Source organism: Pistacia vera, unplaced genomic scaffold, assembly GCF_008641045.1.
Source record: "Pistacia vera cultivar Batoury unplaced genomic scaffold, PisVer_v2 Contig50, whole genome shotgun sequence".
Lineage (NCBI taxonomy): Eukaryota > Viridiplantae > Streptophyta > Magnoliopsida > Sapindales > Anacardiaceae > Pistacia > Pistacia vera.
In genome coordinates this window covers 324,030-345,847 of record NW_022196335.1, presented here as the reverse complement: position 1 = coordinate 345,847, position 21,818 = coordinate 324,030, and the positions used below count along the sequence as shown (strand labels likewise).

At 32.6% G+C, this 21,818-nt stretch overlaps 2 protein-coding genes across 2 annotated transcripts; both read left to right on the top strand.

The window, feature by feature from the left end:
• Positions 1 to 7,031: 7,031 nt before the first annotated feature.
• LOC116105483 (putative receptor-like protein kinase At3g47110) lies at positions 7,032 to 10,750 on the top strand. Its single transcript, XM_031391898.1, has 3 exons — positions 7,032 to 7,997; positions 8,164 to 10,155; positions 10,243 to 10,750. Exons 1-3 carry the CDS (start codon positions 7,082 to 7,084, stop codon positions 10,593 to 10,595), a joined length of 3,261 nt encoding a protein of 1,086 aa, XP_031247758.1. The 5' UTR covers positions 7,032 to 7,081; the 3' UTR covers positions 10,596 to 10,750.
• Positions 10,751 to 16,687: 5,937 nt separating this feature from the next.
• LOC116105504 (receptor kinase-like protein Xa21) lies at positions 16,688 to 18,796 on the top strand. Its single transcript, XM_031391916.1, has 5 exons — positions 16,688 to 16,715; positions 17,019 to 17,187; positions 17,315 to 17,388; positions 17,506 to 17,531; positions 17,927 to 18,796. Exons 1-5 carry the CDS (start codon positions 16,688 to 16,690, stop codon positions 18,794 to 18,796), a joined length of 1,167 nt encoding a protein of 388 aa, XP_031247776.1.
• Positions 18,797 to 21,818: the final 3,022 nt, after the last annotated feature.

Below are 21,818 nucleotides of genomic sequence, written 5' to 3'. Positions count from 1 at the left end.
AATTAAGCCTCTAGCAACATCTTTCTACACTTCGTCTCTTTCCAGTACACTTCGTCTCTTTCTTATTCTTTGATTTTGCAATCTGGCATTCCAAATATTGAGTTCAGCCTCCAATTAATCCAATTTATTTGCATCGCAAAAAATAATATATATTAGGTGATTATACTCTAATATGGTTTTGACAAATCTCCGAAAATCATTAAACTCTGCATTAAATTAGTAAGTCACTTAACCATATATTGAGATTGAATAATTCTCATGTTAAGGTGACACGAGATTGGTTTTTATATTAATGACAATAATACCTAACTCTAAATAATTATATAGATTACTGTTAGCTAAAATGAATTGGTAATATGATATTTTAAATAAAAAACTTGTAAGAATAGTATCAAATAGACTTTCGATAAGATGTAAAGTGGTAGAAGATAGTGGAAAATTTCACTATTAAGAAGAGGTCGTGTGTTGGGAAGAATGTTTGATATCAGTGTCTGTCCATTAACGGAAAATATTGACTAAATGAACTATATTTTCTTTATGTAATCTATGATGATGCTGAAGAATAGGTGTCTCACTTCAACTTCATAATAACTTGAACTACAAAATTGGTGAAGGTATTCATTTTAGCATTTTTCTTTTTGAAATAAGGTATCTAGACTAGTTTATACGCACCTCGATTAATCGTTGTAGGTGACAGCTAGCACAACATCTACCGTCATGATCACCTGCTTAAATCTTGAGAGCATGAGGTATTCAAATTTAAAACCAAGCGCCTTAATTACACATCCCAAAGCTAGTCTTATCATTTGCGTTATCCAAACGTAGGTTAATTTTAGCATTTTGACTTGGCGTTGGGATGAAGTGCTTCACAACTCTAATGAGTGGCAGCAAGGTCAGGGCATGAGAGATTAAGAAGATTCTCATCAAAGTGAGAAAGAGCAAAATTGAGTGGATTAAATAGATAAACTTGAATTTTCAATTTAAATGGCATGCTAAATTAACAAATTCGGTTCTCGTCTTTGTATAATAGTTAGAAAGAGTGTATTTCTTTCCGAGGTAATTGGCCTAATTGCCCCAGTATTAACTCCTTGATTGATGCTTCAATTTTGTCGCACTATACATGCCTAGTACTGACGTTACATATGAATGAGTTAAATCTTGAGTCTATAAATAAACTATCTACCAAACTCGTGTTTTAAATATAATAAAACTACACTTACAATTTTTTTATATAACTTTGAGGTGGCAGCTCGTAATTGGTTAGTTTGTATTTGAACAAACATGATCAATTACGAGTTAATCAATCGTGAGTTGTTACATCTAAATTGTATAAAAAAATTGTTAGTGTAATGCTACTCTTTTGAATAATAATACGCCCACAATCTTTTCATACAAACTTTTTCTCACAAACTTATGTGGTAAAAGATGATTGAGTGATTTTAAATTTAAAATAAATTTTTACTCAATCATCTTTTACCACATAAGTTTGTGAGAGAAAATTTGTATAAAAAGGTTATGGGTATAGTATTACTCTTTGAATAATTAACAAGCACCTTATTTGTAAATAGTGTTTTTTATATGTATGTATTAATGGGTATGGGCTCGTGAGGTCACAACATCGTGGCAGTGAGACAACAACATGGGTGGGTGGTTGTTGTGGTTGTTTGGTCAATTAGATGGGAGCTAAAAGTCACTTTTCAATAATAAATAGGGAACAAATTTTTAGCTCTCATTAAATTGATCATTATCCTTCGTTAATAAATCCACCTCCATTATATTTAATTTTTTTTTAAACCCCATTTAATGCCGAAAATAACCCTACTAAATTAGGATTTTGATTTGTATCTTTTTTTTTTTTTTTTCCAATTTCAAACTTCATTAGGGTTTTTGATGACATCACTTTTCTCAATTTCTAACTTAATTAGGGCTTTTTATTAGATCACGTTTATCCAGTTTCAAACTTAATTAGAGTTTTTTTTTTTTTTTTTTTTTTTTTTTTTTTTTTTTTGTTTACATCACCTTTTTCCCTATTTTTTAATTAGTTTTTTGGTTTCCCAAATTTAAAAAGATACAAATTGATCAATTTCTCCACTTTTAAATGTAATTTTAGCTTGACAAGTTTAATTTTAATGACATAATAATCTCTAAATATCCTCATTCTTTATTTTATATTTTTGTTTAAATTTTTAAACTTTAATTCTTACATAAACCCTNCAAAAGTAATAAATATTCCAATTTTATCATGGGTGGAGATGTACCTTGCTACTAATTTTAAGGTGACATTTCGTGATTAGTTAGTTTACATTTAAGCAAATATGATCCATTGCGAGTTAACCAATCGTGAGTTGCTACATCTGAATTGTATGAAAAAAATTGTAAGTGTAGTGCTACTCTTTTGAATAATAATACACCCAGAATATTTTTATACAAATTTTTTTTCATAAACTTATGTGGCAAAAGATGATCGAGTGATTTTAAATTTAAAATAATTTTTCACTCAATCATCTTTTGTCACGTAAGTTTGTAAGAGAAAATTTGTATAAAAAAATTGTGGGTGTAGTATTACTTTTTGAATAATTAACAAGCACCTTATTTGTAAATAGTGTTTTTTATACGTATGTATTAATGGGTACGGGCTCGTGAGGTCACAACACCGTGGCAATGAGACAATAATAAGGGAAGTGATTTTTAACCCTCATCAAATTGATCTTCAGGCCCCAAAACTAAGTACACTTCTTTTATAATTTAAAATAAATAAATAAATAAATAAACTCTTTGAACCTCATTTAATACCTAAAATAACCCTTTAAGCTTAATTGGGTTTTTTTTTCGCAATTTAAAACTTAAGTATTGGGTTTTTTTTTCGCAATTTAAAACTTACGTAAGTTTTTCTTTTTAACACCTTTTTTACCCAAATCAAACTTAATTAGTTTTTTTTTTTAACACATTTTCCCCCCAATTTCCTATTTTCAACTTATTTCTCTTCTTTAGATTCAAATTCATCTTGTTATGTTTTTCATAGTTTTAGTATTATATTTTTATCAAGCAAACAAATATTTAAAATAAAACAAAATGTTTCAATAATTATGGAAATTTAGGATTAGGTCATTAAAATTTAGTGTTACAGTTTATGTAATTCAATGTTAAAAATTGAAACAAAAATGTAAAATAAAGTATGAATGTATTTAGAATTATGATGTTATTTCTAATAATTAAATTAATGTTAAATTTGTCAAAACAAGAAAGGGAGGGGGGAGAGAGAGGTAGTTGTTTGGTCCAATTAGATGGGAGCTAAAAGTCACTTTCCCAATAATAATTAGGGAACTGATTTTTAGCTCTCATTAAACTGATCACTGTCCTTCGTTAATAAATACACCTCTTATATTTAAAAAAAATTGGCGGGGTGGGGGTGCGGGGTGGTCAATTAGATGGGAGCTAAAAGTCACTTCCCAATAATAATTAGGGAACTAATTTTTAGCTCTCATTAAACTGATCACTATCCGTCGTCAATAAATACACCTCTATTATATTAAAAAAAAAAAAAATTAAACCCCATTTAATGCCGAAAATAACCCTACTTAATTAGGATTTTGATTTGTATATTTTTTTTTCCAATTTCAAACTTAATTAGGGTTTTTGATGACACCACTTTTCTCAATTTCTAACTTAATTAGGGCTTTTTATTAGACCGCGTTTCCCCAATTTCAAACTTAATTAGAGTTTTTTTTTTTTTTTTTCGTTACCTTTTCCCTATTTTTTAATCAGTTTTTTTTGTTTCCCAAATTTAAAATTTGAAACTTATTTTTTTCTCCCTCAAATTCATCACATTGTATGGTTACTTTCTCCGTAACACTAGTAATATATTTTCATCAAACAAATAATTATTTGAAATAAAATAATTTAGAAAATTTAGATAGGGTTTATGTAAGAATTAAAGTTTAAAAATTTAAACAAAAATATAAAATAAAGAATGAGGATAAGGCTCCATTTGTTTCACTCTTCCGAATATTATTCTGATTTTTCTCAATAAAGTTAAACAGTAAAATTGACTTATTCTCACAATATTTTTCTATATTATTCAATTCATTAAACCCCCCTAAATTTGTTAATTTAACTAAACACTCCCAATTTTTTTTTTAGAAATTGTAAAAACACCCCGGCCACCCTCCGGTGGTGGTGGCCAGCTGTCAATATTTAATGGGTGTTGGGGGTGTTTTTGTTAACTTTTAATATTTTATTATAGAGATGTTTAGTAAATAAATAAATATAGGGGGTATTTTATTAATTTTTAAATCTTACATCGTAATACCCATCCACTTTAACTTTTTTCAAAATATTATTCTCAAAACTACCATAATAATAGACCAAATAGACTCTGAGATTATTATGTCATTAAAATTAAACTTGTCAAACTGAAAATACATTTAAAAGTGGAGAGGTTGATCAATTTGATGGGGCTAAAAATCACTTCCCTAATGATTATATTCTTGAGGTTTGACTTAAGTAACACTTTAGTTTGGCATTTGGGTCACTGTCAGTAGCATTTTGGTCCCTTGAGATTTGCTATTGACTGGATTAAAAATGTTACTGACACTCTGATAGGGACTAAATGGTCATTAGAAACTTCTACAAGACTAAAGGGACTTGAGCAAAGCCTTAGGAATGAACTTGTTATTTTCCCTGTGGCAGTCAAAAGCATATTTTATTTTTTAAGATTCTTGGATTTGGGGCTACTGGGCAGGAAAATGTACAATGTTGGGCTGCCAAGACTCCTAAGATGTTGTCTATTTGTTAAGTTTGCTACTGTGTTGACACATTATCGCAGAGATTAAAGCTGATCTTTAGGAAGATTATCTGAGATTTTATCATAGTGATTGATTTCCATAATAGATTATAGATGTTGTGCGGTGGATCCGGGAGTGCAGATTCATGCCACGTGTTATTCTTTTTCAAGTTAATTGTATTTACAGGTTTACCATTATAACAATATATAAGCTGATTTTCTATCCTAATTAGGAGATCTTTTTATTAATACTTTTATAAGCTGTACTTATGTGTAAAAAACTACAAAAAGCTATAGATGTAGAATTTATATTTAATATTCGAACCACTTTAAAAATTTTGAATATGTGCTTTTGTTTATGCTATTCATTCATTAATTAATCCTGCACTAGAATCATGGATTCCCTACAATCTCTTGAGTAGAACCCATCTTGAAACCTACTTACTTCTCATTGATGTAAATCACTGTATGAACCATTGATATTCAAAGGAAGTAAAAATAAAAAAAGAAAATTTATGCAATTCCATGATACGACAAAGTCCATTTTTATTCAAACAAAATTATTGTTTTGTGAGGGACAATTAATTTTGATGGAAATAAAAGTATACAAAATTCAGAAATTTCAAAATTAAAAAGGTGGTGCCTCAGGTGGGATGTGATGTTTCTTCCTCTGTGGAATTGGAGGAGGAGGTGGACTTGGCATCACCCTCCCCAGTTTTCTTAGACCCATATCTGCAAAAGCCCATCTTCACATATTCAAAATTCACTTTCAATTATTTATCTTTTATTTTTTACTTTTTAGGAAAAAAAAGATTCTCAACAAATCATAGATAAATATAAATTTCAATTATTCTAACAAAGAATTTTTTTATATATAAAAGAAAAAAAAAAAGTTTCAGAATTCGAACCTGCACTAACTGGGGCTGAGTGCAAGCTCACCAAGGAAGCCATAATCAGTAAGAGGAGAATGAGAGGAGAGAAGAGGGAAGTTAAATTGAAGTTCATCGTCAACTCTAAACCAAAATTCTGACTATTTTTGCTTCACTTCAATTAATTATATAGAAGTCACGAGCTGCCAAACCAAGTCAGATTTCCCATTATTAAAAGCTTCTTAAATCATTAAATAAATGGTTTTGGTGTTATGATTCTTACCCAATCCCATAATATATTCCATTTTGGTATAAAATAAACTCTAGTTCTGTCATTACTCATTAGTGTCAATACGTTAGTGTCTTTCTATTCCCACTGGTCAAAATCACGAATTTTTATTTAAAAAAGTTCTGACTGATTTTTTTTTTCTTTCCATTTGTATATATGTATCTTTGGAGGACCCTTACATGAGCAGGATTATGATGTTATGAAATAGATAATAAATGCTATATTTGGCATTAAAATGAATGGTTAGAATAAAAAATAAATGTTGTATTTTAATGTTTGGTTTATTGAGTAAACAAGTTTACATTATTACATATTTATCAATACATAATTTGGATGGAAAATTTGGAATTTCATTTGGGAAGAATAGGATTACTCTTATCAATTTTGAATCGGTGAACACCCATTGAAGTAATAAAATTTTGAAGTTGTTGATTTGTGATACCCTATATACTACTATTTTCAAATGAAATCCCCCTTGCTGTTACCCTATATACTCTAAACCCTCGAGATATATAGTCTAAAAAAAAAAAAAAAAATCACTTGCTTGATTCGTTTCAATTTATAATTGAATCCAAATATGATATAAATTTCAGAAAACAAAAGGCGATCCTTCTTGGAAAAAAGTCATTAACTTTTATTATTTTTAAAAGTAAAATTCTTTCTTTGATGAAATATCAAATGATTTCTAACTTATATAATTAAATCAAAATTGTCTATACGCATCCAGCAATTAAATATAAACAATTCCCTGTTCAGTTGAATTTTCCGTCATTATTACTAAGTAGGAGAGATGGCGGAGTGGAAGGGGTGTTAAAGAGATGCATTTATTAGGCCGGCGGCAAAGATTTGGACAATGGACAGTAGGGTCATGAGAGTTGATAAGCATTGCAGGAATTTATGAGACAATTGAATTGATGATCAAATTGTAAGTCAAGCTTTGACATTTTTGTCACTAATCGCCACACATTATTGACCCTGTCACTTCAGAACAAGCTGTGCTGGACGTTGCTGAGAAATTGTCAGTCACGGACTTCGAACTCCTATTTTTTCCATTGTAACTTCACGTATATCTATCTGATCGTAGACTTAAAAGAAGTCCGGTTATATTGCCATTGCCATTGTTTATTTTCGTGCATTTCAATGGAGAATGTCATTATCATGTGCTTCAATTTTGTTTCACTGTTGTTTCTACAATGTTTCATGGCTAGTTTAGCTACGACTCCAAGAAACATAACGACGGATCTATCTGCTCTGCTTGCTTTCAAATCACATGTTGTCACTCCTCACAGTGTGTTGGCAAATAATTGGTCAATTTCTATTCCAGTGTGCAACTGGGTTGGCGTTTCTTGCGGTGCTCGCCATGGAAGAGTCACAGCTTTGAATCTTTCCCATATGGCTCTTGGAAGATCCATTCCTCCACATCTCGGAAATCTCTCATTCCTCGTATATCTGGATCTTGGCAACAACAATTTCAGTGGCCCTCTTCCCAATCAACTGGGAAAATTACGTCGACTGAGATACTTCAACTTGAATAATAACAAATTAAGCGGAGACTTTCCTTCCTGGATTGGAAGCTTATCCGAACTCACCTTCTTGGGTTTTTATAATAACACTTTTACGGGCACCTTCTCGCAATCTCTCTTCAACTTATCAAAGCTGGAGATCTTGTGGTCAAGTTACAATTTTATTGAAGGAAATATTCCATCTGAGATTGGAAAGCTTCTCAATTTGAAAGAGTTGTATTTGAGAGACAACCTCCTTACAGGTCCCATTCCTTCTACAATCTACAACATTTCTTCGCTAAAGACTCTTGATTTAGATTCTAATAGCCTATCGGGGAGTCTGCCGGAGGATCTGTGTAATCGTCTTCCGAAACTTGAAAGGCTTTTTCTATCGTCGAATGGATTAACTGGCCAACTTCCGCCAAGTTTAGGTGACTGCACCGAGCTCATCGGCTTATTATTGCCTTCTAATCATTTCACAGGACGCATACCAGAAAATATTGGAAATTTAACCGGGCTTCTGGGTTTGTATCTTCAGGATAACAACCTACAAGGTATGCAATTTTCACCTTGATTCCTCTGCTGCAAAATTGTGTCGTTATTTTTCTAAATCATTTTTTTTTTAATTTATTACATCTCGCAATACATATTAAAATAACAGAGGAAATATGCTGTACTTCATAGCCAAAGCCTTATGGGTCGATGTTTGTATTCTGTCAGGTGAAATACCGTCGGGAATTGGTAAACTACAAAATCTACTGTTCATAAATCTTGACAATAATAGCTTAACTGGTCAGATTCCTCACACAATCTTCAACATATCAACCATAAGAGGCATTAATATAAATTACAACGACCTCTCGGGCCCTCTTCCATCAAATATTGGCTGGCTTCCGGACCTCACGGATCTTTTTCTGGCCGAAAATAAACTTGATGGAACGATCCCCGATTCCATTTCCAATGCTTCCCAACTTACTTACCTTGAGCTAAGCTCAAATTCTTTCTCTGGCCTTATTCCAAATACACTTGGCAACTTGAAGTTCATCACTGTGCTTAACCTTGAGGATAACAACTTGATCGCCACTGAAGAATGGAACTTTCTTGAGTCTTTGACAAACTGCAGAGAACTAAGAGTTCTAAACTTGGGAAAAAATCCATTGAGTGGCATCCTTCCCCCTTCAATTGGGAATTTCACCACATCTCTCCAAAAGTTTGATGCATCTAATTGCAAACTTATGGGAAACATTCCTTCAGAAATTGGAAACTTACAAGGTCTGATACTTTTAGACCTTGCATATAATGATTTGAATGGATCTATTCCAACAACAGTGGAACGATTAAGGAATCTCCAAGGTTTGTCCATCCATAATACTAATCTGCAGGGATCCATCCCATATGAAGTTTGCCAATTGAATAGCTTGATTGACTTACTGTTAAATGATAATAAGCTCTCTGGACAAATACCCACTTGCTTGGGAAGTTTGGTTTCTCTAAGAAATCTACACCTGGGCTCCAACAAATTCACTTCAAACATACCAGCATCCTTATGGAATCTTACATATATCTTGCAGGTAAACTTGTCATCAAATTCTTTAACTGGTTCTCTCCCTTTAGATATACAAAATTTGGGGGTCTTGATAGATCTAGATTTATCAAGGAATCAATTATTTGGTGAGATACCGGTTACCATGGGAGGCCTTAAAAATCTAGTTACTCTAGCTTTGACATCTAATAGATTTGAAGGCTCCATCCCTAACACATTCAACACTATGACGAGCTTGGAATCTTTGGATCTGTCTAATAACAATCTCACTGGAGAAATTCCGAAGTCGTTGGAGGCACTCCTATATCTTAAGCATTTTAATGTGTCTCACAATAGGTTAGAAGGGGAAATTCCTAACAAAGGACCTTTCAAAAACTTCTCAGCTGAATCATTTATTGGGAATTATGCACTCTGTGGTTCGCCACGACTACAAGTTGCACCTTGCAAGAAGGACACTATCAAGCGATCGAACACAACAACTAAAATTGTGTTAAAATTTATTTTACCTCCAATCCTGTTGATTATATTGGTAGTGGTGGTAATCATCAGCTTTATAAGGTGTCGATACAGGAGTGAAAATTCTTCGACTCAGGAAGATTTGTTACCTCTAGCTACGTGGGCAAGAACTTCATATCTAGAAATTCAACGAGCAACAGATGGGTTTAATGAAAGCAACTTGCTCGGTATAGGTGGCTTTGGCTCAGTATACAAAGGGATACTTTCAGATGGCACAAATGTTGCAATAAAAGTTTTTAATTTGCAACTAGAAAAAGCATTTAAGAGTTTTGATTCAGAATGTGAAGTGTTGCGCAATATCCGTCATAGGAATCTGGTAAAAATATTTAGCAGCTGCTGCAATATTGATTTTAAAGGCCTGGTACTTGAATTCATGCCTAATGGTAATCTTGAGAAGTGGTTGTATTCTCACAATAATTTTCTAAACATACTAGAGAGGTTGGATATAATGATAGATGTCGCATCGGCTTTTGAATATCTTCATCACGATCATTCAACACCTGTGATTCATTGTGATTTAAAGCCTAACAATATCTTATTGGATGAAAATATGGTTGCTCGTGTGAGCGATTTTGGCATTGCCAAACTCCTAGGAGATGAAAATTCAATGACACAAACCATGACTATGGCAACTGTTGGTTATATGGCACCAGGTGATGTTTTAACTCGAACTTTCAAATTCCTATTTCACACATATAAATTATGTTTATAATTGCTAGATATTTTTATTTATCTTGCAGAGTACGGATCAGTGGGAATTGTTTCTACAAAAGGTGATGTCTACAGTTATGGCATTTTATTAATGGAAACTTTCGCTAGAAAGAAGCCAACAGATGAAATGTTTAGTGGAGAAATGAGCTTAAAGAATTGGGTGGAAAATTCATTGCCTCATGCAGTGACTGAAGTAGTGGATGCTAATTTGCTGCAAGAAGAGACAGGTTTTGGTGCCAAAATTGAATGTCTGTCAAGCATTATGGAATTGGCTATGGATTGTTCAAAGGAATCACCTGAACAGAGGATTACTATGAAGAGTGCCGTAGTAAAACTCAAGAAGATTAAAGAAAAGTATCTGAATGGTATTGGAACAACTTAATTAATGTCTCAGTTATTTGTATTGTATATAATGAGAAGTTCTTGCCTTGCTTTTATGCCCATAATGAAAAATAAAAGCAGAAATTTCTTTTCTGATACAAAATTTATCCTGAATTTTATGTTAATGGTCAGGTAAGAATCAGGTCAGGACTGGATTCTGGTACAATGTTTTGTTATCTTTAAGCTAATTTGGTTTTTCTTCTTTTTCTGTTTTGCCTACCAATGATATACCTACCTCTGTGGAAATTTGAAGTTTCATTTTCAGCGTTAATGTTAGCGAGGGGCTACCAATTTCTAGCATGCTAAAGTCTTTGTCTCTTATTCCACATATTGGCGGTCATTTTGGGTTAATGGTATACTTGAAATCTTTGCAATATATTTTTTAAATGTCAAACACGAACCTATACTACTATTTTCAAATGAAATCCCCCTTGCTGTTACCCTAATACTTAAACCCTCGAGATAATAGTCTAAAAAAAAAAAAAAAATCACTTGCTTGATTCGTTTCAATTTATAATTGAATCCAAATATGATATAAATTTCAGAAAACAAAAGGCGACCTTCTTGGAAAAAAGTCATTAACTTTTATTATTTTTAAAAGTAAAATTCTTTCTTTGATGAAATATCAAATGATTTCTAACTTATAAATTAAATCAAATTGTCTATAGCATCAGCAATTAAATATAAACAATTCCTGTTCAGTTGAATTTTCCGTCATTATTACTAAGTAGGAGAGATGGCGGAGTGGAAGGGGTGTTAAAGAGATGCATTATTAGGCCGGCGGCAAAGATTTGGACAATGGACAGTAGGGTCATGAGAGTTGATAAGCATTGCAGGAATTTATGGACAATTGAATTGATGATCAAATTGTAAGTCAAGCTTTGACATTTTTGTCACTAATCGCCACACATATTGACCTGTCACTTCAGAACAAGCTGTGCTGGACGTTGCTGAGAAATTGTCAGTCACGGACTTCGAACTCCTATTTTTTCCATTGTAACTTACGTATATCTATCTGATCGTAGACTTAAAAGAAGTCCGGTTATATTGCCATTGCCATTGTTAGTTTCGTGATTTCAATGGAGAATGTCATTATCATGTGCTTCAATTTTGTTCAATGTTGTTTACAATGTTTCATGGCTAGTTTAGCTACGACTCCAAGAAACATAACGACGGATCTATCTGTCTGTTGCTTTCAAATCACAGTTGTCACTCCCACAGTGTGTTGGCAAATAATTGGTCAATTTCTATTCCAGTGTGCCACTGGGTTGGCGTTCTTGCGGTGCTCGCCATGGAAGAGTCACAGCTTTGAATCTTTCCCATATGGCTCTGGAAGATCCATTCTCCACATCTCGGAAATCTCTCTCCTCGTATATCTGGATCTTGGCAACAACAATTTCAGTGGCCCTCTTCCAATCAACTGGGAAAATTACGTCGACTGAGAACTACTTCAATGAATAACAAATTAAGCGGAGACTTTCCTTCCTGGATTGGAAGCTTATCCGAACTCACCTTCTTGGGTTTTTATAATAACAATTTTACGGGCACCCTTCTCGCAATCTCTCTTCAACTTATCAAAGCTGGAGATCTTGTGGTCAAGTTCAATTTTATTGAAGGAAATATTCCATCTGAGATTGGAAAGCTTCTCAATTTGAAGAGTTGTATTTGAGAGACAACCTCCTTACAGGTCCCATTCCTTCTACAATCTACAACATTTCTTCGCTAAGCTCTTGATTTAGATTCTAATAGCCTATCGGGGAGTCTGCCGGAGGATCTGTGTAATCGTCTCCGAAACTTGAAGGCTTTTTCTATCGTCGAAGGATTAACTGGCCAACTTCCGCAAGTTTAGGTGACTGCACCGAGCTCATCGGCTTATTATTGCCTTCTAATCATTTCACAGGACGCATACCAGAAAAATTGGAAATTTAACCGGGCTTCTGGGTTGTATCTTCAGGATAACAACCTACAAGGTATGCAATCTTCACCTTGATTCCTCTGCTGCAAAATTGTGTCCTTATTTTTATAAATAATTGTTTTTTTATATTACATCTCGCAATACAATAATATAAACAGAGGAAATATGTGTACTTTGCTAGTCTAGACCTGATTATGTGGTGATATAGTGGAGTGTGGGATAACTACAAAATCTACTGTTCATAATCTTGACAATAATAGCTTAACTGGTCAGATTCCGCACCACAATTCAAATATCAACCATAAGAGGCATTAAATAAATTACAACGACCTCTCGGGCCCTCTTCCATCAAATATTGGCTGGCTCCCGGACCTCACGGATCTTTTTCTGGCCGAAAATAAACTTGATGGAACGATCCCGATTCCATTTCCAATGCTTCCCAACTTACTTACCTTGAGCTAAGCTCAAATTCTTTCTCTGGCCTTATTCCAAAACACTTGGCAACTTGAAGTTCATCACTGGCTTAACCTTGAGGATAACAGATTGATCTTTTTCCCTATTTTTTAATTAGTTTTTTTGTTTCCCAAATTTAAAATTTGAAACTTATTTTTTTCTTCTTCAAATTCATCACATTGTATGGTTACTTTCTCCATAACACTAGTAATATATTTTCATCAAACAAATAATTATTTGAAATAAAATTATTTAGAAAATTTAGATAGGGTTTATGTAAAAATTAAAATTTAAAAATTTAAACAATTAGATGGGAGCTAAAAGTCACTTCCCAATAATAAATAGGGAACTAATTTTAGCTCTCATTAAACTGATCACTATCCGTCGTTAATAAATACACCTCCATTATATATATATATTTTTTAAACCCCATTTAATGCCGAAAATAACCCTACTAAATTAGGATTTTGATTTGTATCTTTTTTTTTTTTTTCCAATTTCAAACTTAATTAGGGTTTTTGATGACATCACTTTTCTCAATTTCTAACTTAATTAGGGCTTTTTATTAGACCACGTTTCTCCAGTTTCAAACTTAATTAGAGTTTTTTTTTTTTTTTTTTTATTTTTACATCACCTTTTTCCCTATTTTTTAATTAGTTTTTTTGTTTCCAAATTTAAAATTTGAAACTTATTTTTTTCTTCTTCAAATTCATCACATTGTATGGGTACTTTCTCCATAACACTAGTAATATATTTTCATCAAACAAATAATTATTTGAAATGAAATAATTTAGAAAATTTAGATAGGGTTTATGTAAGAATTAAAGTTTAAAAATTTAAACAAAAATATAAAATAAAGAATGAGGATATTTAGAGATTATTATGTCATTAAAATTAAACCTGTCAAACTAAAAATACATTTAGAAGTGGAGAAGTTGAACAATTTGATGGGGCTAAAAATCACTTCCCTAATAATTATATTCTTGAGGTTTGACTCAAGTAACACTTTGTTTGGTATTTGGGAAGATTGAAGCTGATCTTTAGGAAGATTATCTCAGATTTTATCATAGTCATTGATTTCCATAATAGATTATAAATGTTGTGCGGTGGATCCCGGAGTGCAGATTCATGCCACGTGTTATTCTTTTTTAAGTTAATTTTATTTGCAGGTTTACCATTGTAACAATATATAAGCTGATTTTCTATCCTAATTAGGAGATCTTTTTATTAATACTTTTATAAGCTGTACTTATGTGTAAAAAACTACAAAAAGCTATAGATGTAGAATTTATATTTAATATTCGAACCACTTTAAAAATTTTGAATATGTGCTTTTGTTTATGCTATTCATTCATTAATTAATCCTGCACTAGAATCATGGATTCCCTACAATCTCTTGAGTAGAACCCATCTTGAAACCTACTTACTTCTCATTGATGTAAATCACTGTATGAACCATTGATATTCAAAGGAAGTAAAAATAAAAAAAGAAAATTTATGCAATTCCATGATACGACAAAGTCCATTTTTATTCAAACAAAATTATTGTTTTGTGAGGGACAATTAATTTTGATGGAAATAAAAGTATACAAAATTCAGAAATTTCAAAATTAAAAAGGTGGTGCCTCAGGTGGGATGTGATGTTTCTTCCTCTGTGGAATTGGAGGAGGAGGTGGACTTGGCATCACCCTCCCCAGTTTTCTTAGACCCATATCTGCAAAAGCCCATCTTCACATATTCAAAATTCACTTTCAATTATTTATCTTTTATTTTTTACTTTTTAGGAAAAAAAAGATTCTCAACAAATCATAGATAAATATAAATTTCAATTATTCTAACAAAGAATTTTTTTATATATAAAAGAAAAAAAAAAAGTTTCAGAATTCGAACCTGCACTAACTGGGGCTGAGTGCAAGCTCACCAAGGAAGCCATAATCAGTAAGAGGAGAATGAGAGGAGAGAAGAGGGAAGTTAAATTGAAGTTCATCGTCAACTCTAAACCAAAATTCTGACTATTTTTGCTTCACTTCAATTAATTATATAGAAGTCACGAGCTGCCAAACCAAGTCAGCTTTCCCATTATGAAAAGCTTCTTAAATCATTAAATAAATGGTTTTGGTGTTATGATTCTTACCTAATCCCATAATATATTCCATTTTGGTATAAAATAAACTCTAGTTCTGTCATTACTCATTAGTGTCAATACGTTAGTGTCTTTCTATTCCCACTGGTCAAAATCACGAATTTTTATTTAAAAAAGTTCTGACTGATTTTTTTTTTTTTCCATTTTTATATATGTATCTTTGGAGGACCCTAACATGAGCAGGATTATGATGTTATGAAATAGATAATAAATGCTATATTTGGCATTAAAATGAATGGTTAGAATAAAAAATAAATGTTGTATTTTAATGTTTTGTTTATCACTTTATTGAGTAAACAAGTTTACATTATTACATATTTATCAATACATTATTTGGATGGAAAATTTGGAATTTCATTTGAGAAGAATAGTATTATTCTTATCAATTTTTAATCGGTGAACACCCAATGAAGTTTTAAAATTTTGAAGTTGTTGATTTGTGATACCCTATATACTACTATTTTCAAATGAAATCCCCCTTGCTGTTACCCTATATACTCTAAACCCTCGAGATATATAGTNATTAATTAACTGGGATTAGATCTAAATTATCAGACATTAAATTAAATTTAGTTTGAATCTTACATATAATCAACTCAGGTTAGACTGAAAATTCTCACATATAATTTATGCTTATTCTTGTATGTACTTACATTTTGTTATTTATATAAAGGAAAAGATATTCAATTATCAAGGTCTGCTATTCCTTCAGTTAATTAATTTTAATTCATAATCACATGATGGGTTACACGATTCTCTGTCATCATTTCAATAAATAAATCAGTTCTAGATCTTATATTATTATGTTTTACACAATCTAGTAGCTAGCAAGCAAAGGAATAATAAAATTTTTTAGTAGTTTTTTATAATATAAAGAATCCAACCAAACTGGTTTATTTATAATCTACGAATATGATTTTATTTATCACTTCAACATGTTCATCTTTAATTTTAGTTTTTATTCATAATATTCTCCCTTCTGTTATCACATGTAGAACATGTTTTAGACATATAAGATAAGTCAACCTCCAAAATTATTGATCCAATTTTGGGGTTTATTGTTCATTCATTGCCTATAATTTTGATAACATGGATGATTAAACCCTAAATTTTGCATTTCAAACAATAGTGGCATTCCTAGTTATACATGCTGATGTTGGGGCCGGACTCTATTGATTGTGATATCATATGCACAAATCAAGCCCAAGGGGCCCAATATCTGAACCTGCAGGTGGATAATTAGTCACCAAATGAGAAATTCAAGATTCAGGCACACCAGAATCTTTCAAAAGAGCTATATTTGGACCAAAATTTTTACTCCTTAAATCCAGTAAAAGTCCCCGTCCCATCCGCTTCAAAACTGCAACAATTTTTTCATCATGAATGACAACATTCCTGAGGAAATTATAATCTGCATATTTTGTTAACAAACATGCTCTGCCATAGAGCTAGTTTGCCAACTACATGCAAGGCTCCATTTCCATTCAATTGAATCTATGAAGACTTATGAATTGATTGTTAGAGTTCCATGTTCGCATCATCTCCGGCTATTATCAAAATTGATTGAAACTTTCAAAACGTCATGCAGGGATCTGAAATGCCGCATCCAAGTTAGCTTCTCCACAACATAATCACATAGATTTCAATAAACTTGTAACTTAAGAATCCACGTTATTAGCAAAATTTACTAAATATTTTTAGAACGTTTCTTTTGGTTCCTTTAGATGGGAATAAATAAATACATGACCAACAAAGTGTTCTAATCAATTGGGATCACTCAAGCATATCAAATTCATTAGTTCAGATATAAAATTGATAATATCATATTGTAAATCAATAGCCATATGAGAACCACAATATTGAGATACTGTTATATTCTTTTGATCACTTATTGGTATCAATCTTGTCAAAAGTATCCTATTATATTCCATCTAAGATTGGGAAGCTTCTCAATCTGAAAGAATTGTTTTTGAGAAACAACCGTCTTACAGGTTCCATTCCTTTTACAATCTACAATATTTCTTCACTAAGGACTCTTGATTTAGATTCCAATAGCTTATCTGGGAGTCTGCCGGAGGATCTGTATCATCGTCTTCCGAAAATTGAAAGACTTTTTTTTATCGTCGAATGTATTAACTGGCCAACTTCCTCCCAGTTTAGGTGACTGCACCGGGCTCATTGATTTATTATTGCCTTCTAATCATTTCAGAGGGTGCATACCAGCAAACACTGGAAATTTGATTGGGCTTCTAGGCTTGTATCTTCAGGACAACAACCTACAAGGTATGCAATTTTCTCCTTGGATTCTTCAAAGCATATTTTATATTTACAGATTACTCCTCTTTTGCAAAATTATATCCTTATAGTTTTCTGAATATTCTTTTTCTTTATGTCATCTAGCAATACATATTAAAATAACAGAGGAAGTAAGCCGTACTTTATAGCCAAACCTTATGCATCAATACTTGTACTCTGCCAGGTGAAATACCGTCTGGAATTGGTAATCTACAAAATCTACTGTACATAAATCTCGACAATAATAGCTTAACTGGTCAGATTCCTCACACAATCTTCAACATTCCAACCATAAGAGGCATTAATATAAATTACAATGACCTCTCGGGCTCTCTACCATCAAATATTGGCTGGCTCCCGAAGCTCACCGATCTTTTTCTAGCTGAAAATAAACTTGATGGAACAATCCCCAATTCCATTTCCAATGCTTCCCAGCTCACTTACCTAGATTTAAGCTCAAACTCTCTCTGGCCTCATTCCAAATACACTTGGCAACTTGAAGTTCATCAATGTGCTTAACCTTCAGGATAATAACTTGACTGCTGATGAAGAATGGGACTTTCTCTCTTCTTTGACAAACTGCAGAGAACTACAAGTTCTGAACTTGGGAAATAATCCATTGAGTGGCATCCTTCCGACTTCAATTGGAAATTTCTCTACATCTCTCCAAAAGTTCGACGCACCTAATTGCAAACTTATGGGAAACGTTCCTTCAGAAATTGGAAACTTACACGGTCTCATACTTTTAGACCTTTCATATAATGACTTGAATGGATCTATTCCAACAACGGTGGAAAGATTATGGAATCTCCAAGGTTTATTCCTCCAAAATAGTAATTTACAGGGATCCATCCCATATGAAGTTTGCCAATTAAAGAGCTTGATTGACTTACAATTAACTGATAATAAGCTCTCTGGGTTACCCACTTGCTTGGAAAGTTTGGTTTCTCTAAGAAATCTACAATTGGGCTCCAACAAATTCACTTTGTACATACCGGCATCCATATGGAATCTCAGAAATATCTTGTATGTAAACTTGTCATCATATTCTTTAACTGGTTCTCTTCCTTTAGATATACAAAATTTGAGGGTCTTGATAAATCTATCAAGGAATCAATTATCCGGTGAGATACCAGTCACAATGGGAAGCCTTATAAATCTAGTTACTCTATCTTTGGCGTATAATAGATTTGAAGGCTCCATCCCTAACACATTCGACACTCTGAGGAGCTTGGAATCTTTGGATCTGTCTAATAACAATCTCACTGGAGAAATTCCGAAGTCGTTGGAGGCACTCTTATATTTTAAGCATTTTAATGTGTCTCACAATAAGTTAGAAGGGGAAATTCCTGACAAAGGACCTTTCAAAAACTTCTCAACTGAATCATTTATGTAGAATTCTGCACTATGTGGTTCCCCACGACTACAAGTTCCATCTTGCAAACGAGGTAACACAACAACTAAAATTATGTTGATATTTATTTTACCTCCAATCCTATTGATTATATTTGTAGTGGTGGTAATCATCAACTTTATAAGGTGTCGATATAGCAGTGAAAATTCTTCGACTCGGGAAGATTTGTTACCTCTAGCTACATGGGCAAGAACTTCATATCTAGAAATTCAACGAGCAACAAATGGGTTTAATGAAAGCAACTTGCTTAGTATACAAAGGGATACTTTCAGATGGCACAAATGTTGCAATAAAAGTTTTTAATCTGCACCAAGAGAAAGCATTTAAGAGTTTTGATTTGGAATGTTAAAGTATTGCGCAATATTCGTCATAGGAATCTGGTAAAAATATTTAGCAGCTTCTGCAGTATTGATTTCAAAGGCCTTGTACTTGAATTCATGCCTAATGGTAATCTTGAGAAGTGGTTGTATTCTCACAATAACTTTCTAAACATGCTAGAGAGGTTAGATATAATGATAGATGTTGCATTGGCTTTTGAATATCTTCATCACGATCATTCAAGACCTATCATCCATTGTGATCTAAAGCCCAATAATATTTTGTTGGACGAAAATATGGTTGCTCATGTGAGCGATTTTATCATTGCCGAACTCCTAGGCGATGAAATGTCAATAACACAAACCGTGACTATGGCAACTATTGGTTATATGGCACCAGGTGATGATTTAAGTCAAACTTTCAAATTTCTATTTCATACACAAATTATGTTTATGATTACTAGATTTTTTTTTATTTATCTTGCAGAATACGGATCGGTGGGAATTATTTCTTCAAAAGGTGATGTCTACAGCTATGGCATTTTATTAATGGAAGCTTTTACCAGAAAGAAGCCAACAGATGAAATGTTTGGTAGAGAAACGAGTTTAAAGAATTAGGTGGAAATTTCATTGCCTCATGCAGTGACTGAAGTTGTGGATGTCAATTTGCTGCAAGAAGAGCAAGGTTTTGGTGCCAAAAGGAATGTCTGTCAAGCATTATGGAATTGGCTACGGATTGTTCAAAGGAATCACCTGAGCAAAGGATTACTATGAAGGATGTATCTGAATGATGTTGGAACAACTTAGTATCTCAATTATTTGTATTATAGACGTGCCTTGGTTTTACGCCCATAATGAAAAAATAAAACCAGAAATTTCATTTCTCATGCGAAGTTTGTTGTAATTTTTATGGTAATGGGAAGAAATATTTGTATTATTTCTTTTTAATGTTGACCAAAGTTACTGCTGTCTAAAGTCTTCCCGCCTAATTTAATTTTATGAGATCGGTTTTATAGTTGGTTTTAAGGAATCAATGTTGGAGATGCTTTAATCATTTGTCAACACTAAATCCGTCAACTCATTTTTTTGGCTAAATAAACTTTCTATAGAAAGGAAGAAAGAATGTATAAGAGGCCTAAAGCCAACTAACCTAACTCAAGAGCAAAAGAATGATATTATCTAAGACTAACTTCAAATCTTTTCTTTTTTCTATTCCTCTTGTCAAATAAATGGAACCCAGCAAAGATCAAAGAATACAAAGAAACTCACCTACCACAGGACATGCCCTGGGTTAGGTTCAAAAGTATCCAAAAACAAAAACCTCCCCAACTCTTCACAATACAACCGTCAACCCTTGGCATGTTCATCTTTAATTTTAGTTTTTATTCATAATATTCTCCCTTTTGTTATCACATGTAGAACATGTATTAGACATAAAAGGTAACTCAACCTCCAATTATTGATCCAATTTTGGGGTTTAGTGTTCATTCATTGCCTATAATTTTGATAACATGGATGATTAAACCCTAAATTCTGCATTTCAAACAATAGTCACATTTCTAATAATAGATGCTGATGCTGGGGCTGGACTCTGCTGACTGCGATATCATATGCACAAATCAAGCCCAAGGAGCCCAATATTTAAACCAAATTGGTCTGTTGAGGCTCCAGGCTAGCTATCAGATTTTCACAACTATTCCTTATCTCTAAGAAATGAAGATGGATGAATCTAGAGATGCAATTCAACCTATTATCTCTAAAGAGATTAATTAGACCTGCAGGTGGATAATTAGTCACCAAATAAGAAATTCAAGATTGAGGAACACCAATATCTTTCAAAAAAGCTATATTTGGACCAAAATTTTTACTCCTTAAATCCAGTAAAAGTCCCCGTCCCGTGCGCTTCAAAACCGTAGCAATTTTTTCCTCATGAATGACAACATTCTTGAGGAAATTATAATCTGCATATTTTGTTAACAAATATGCTCTACAATAGAGCTAGTGAAATAAGTTTGCCAACTACATTCAATTGAATCTATGAAGACTTATGAATTAATTTTTACAGTTCCATGTTCGCATCGTCTCCAGCAATAAAACCAAACTTAGCTCCTGGGTTCTTTTGCAGTACATAAACTAGTACTATTATTTTCTAGAGCAAATAAAAGAAACTTTCAAAACGTCATGCAGAGATCTGAAATGCCACATCTAAGTTAGCTTCTCCACAACATAATCACATAGATGTCAATAAACTTGTAACTTAAGAATCCACATTGTTAGCAAAATTTACTAAATATTTTTAGAATGTTTCTTTTGGTTCCTTTAGATGGGAATAACAAACACATGACCAACAAAGTGTTCTAATCAATTGGGATCACTCTAGCATATCAAATTCATTAGTTTAGATATAAAATTGATAACATCACGTTGTAAATCATTAGCCATATGCAGAACCACAATATTGAGACACTATTATGTTCTTTTGATCACTTATCGGTATCAAACTTGTCAAAAGTATCCTATTATATTATTAGACTATAAAACAAATTTCATGTACAGTAAAGTGAATGGTAATATATTTTGGAAGCAGAAACAGAGGCCATTCATAGAGAGAAGGAAGCAAAGAATCTAGTTACATTCCAAGAACATTGACATTCCAACATTGGCTTTTCTAATTTTCATTTGGACAC

Bases quoted from the DNA above. Each gene is read 5' to 3' on its own strand.
- LOC116105483 (XM_031391898.1), top strand. From the start codon at position 7,082: ATGGAGAATGTCATTATCATGTGCTTCAATTTTGTTTCACTGTTGTTT. The intron at 7,998-8,163 runs GTATGCAATTTT...GTATTCTGTCAG, and splicing joins TCAGGATAACAACCTACAAG to GTGAAATACCGTCGGGAATT. The intron at 10,156-10,242 runs GTGATGTTTTAA...TTTATCTTGCAG, and splicing joins TGTTGGTTATATGGCACCAG to AGTACGGATCAGTGGGAATT.
- LOC116105504 (XM_031391916.1), top strand. From the start codon at position 16,688: ATGCAGGGATCTGAAATGCCGCATCCAA. The intron at 17,188-17,314 runs GTATCATCGTCT...TAATCATTTCAG, and splicing joins GGGAGTCTGCCGGAGGATCT to AGGGTGCATACCAGCAAACA. The intron at 17,532-17,926 runs GTAAGCCGTACT...CTTAACCTTCAG, and splicing joins ATATTAAAATAACAGAGGAA to GATAATAACTTGACTGCTGA.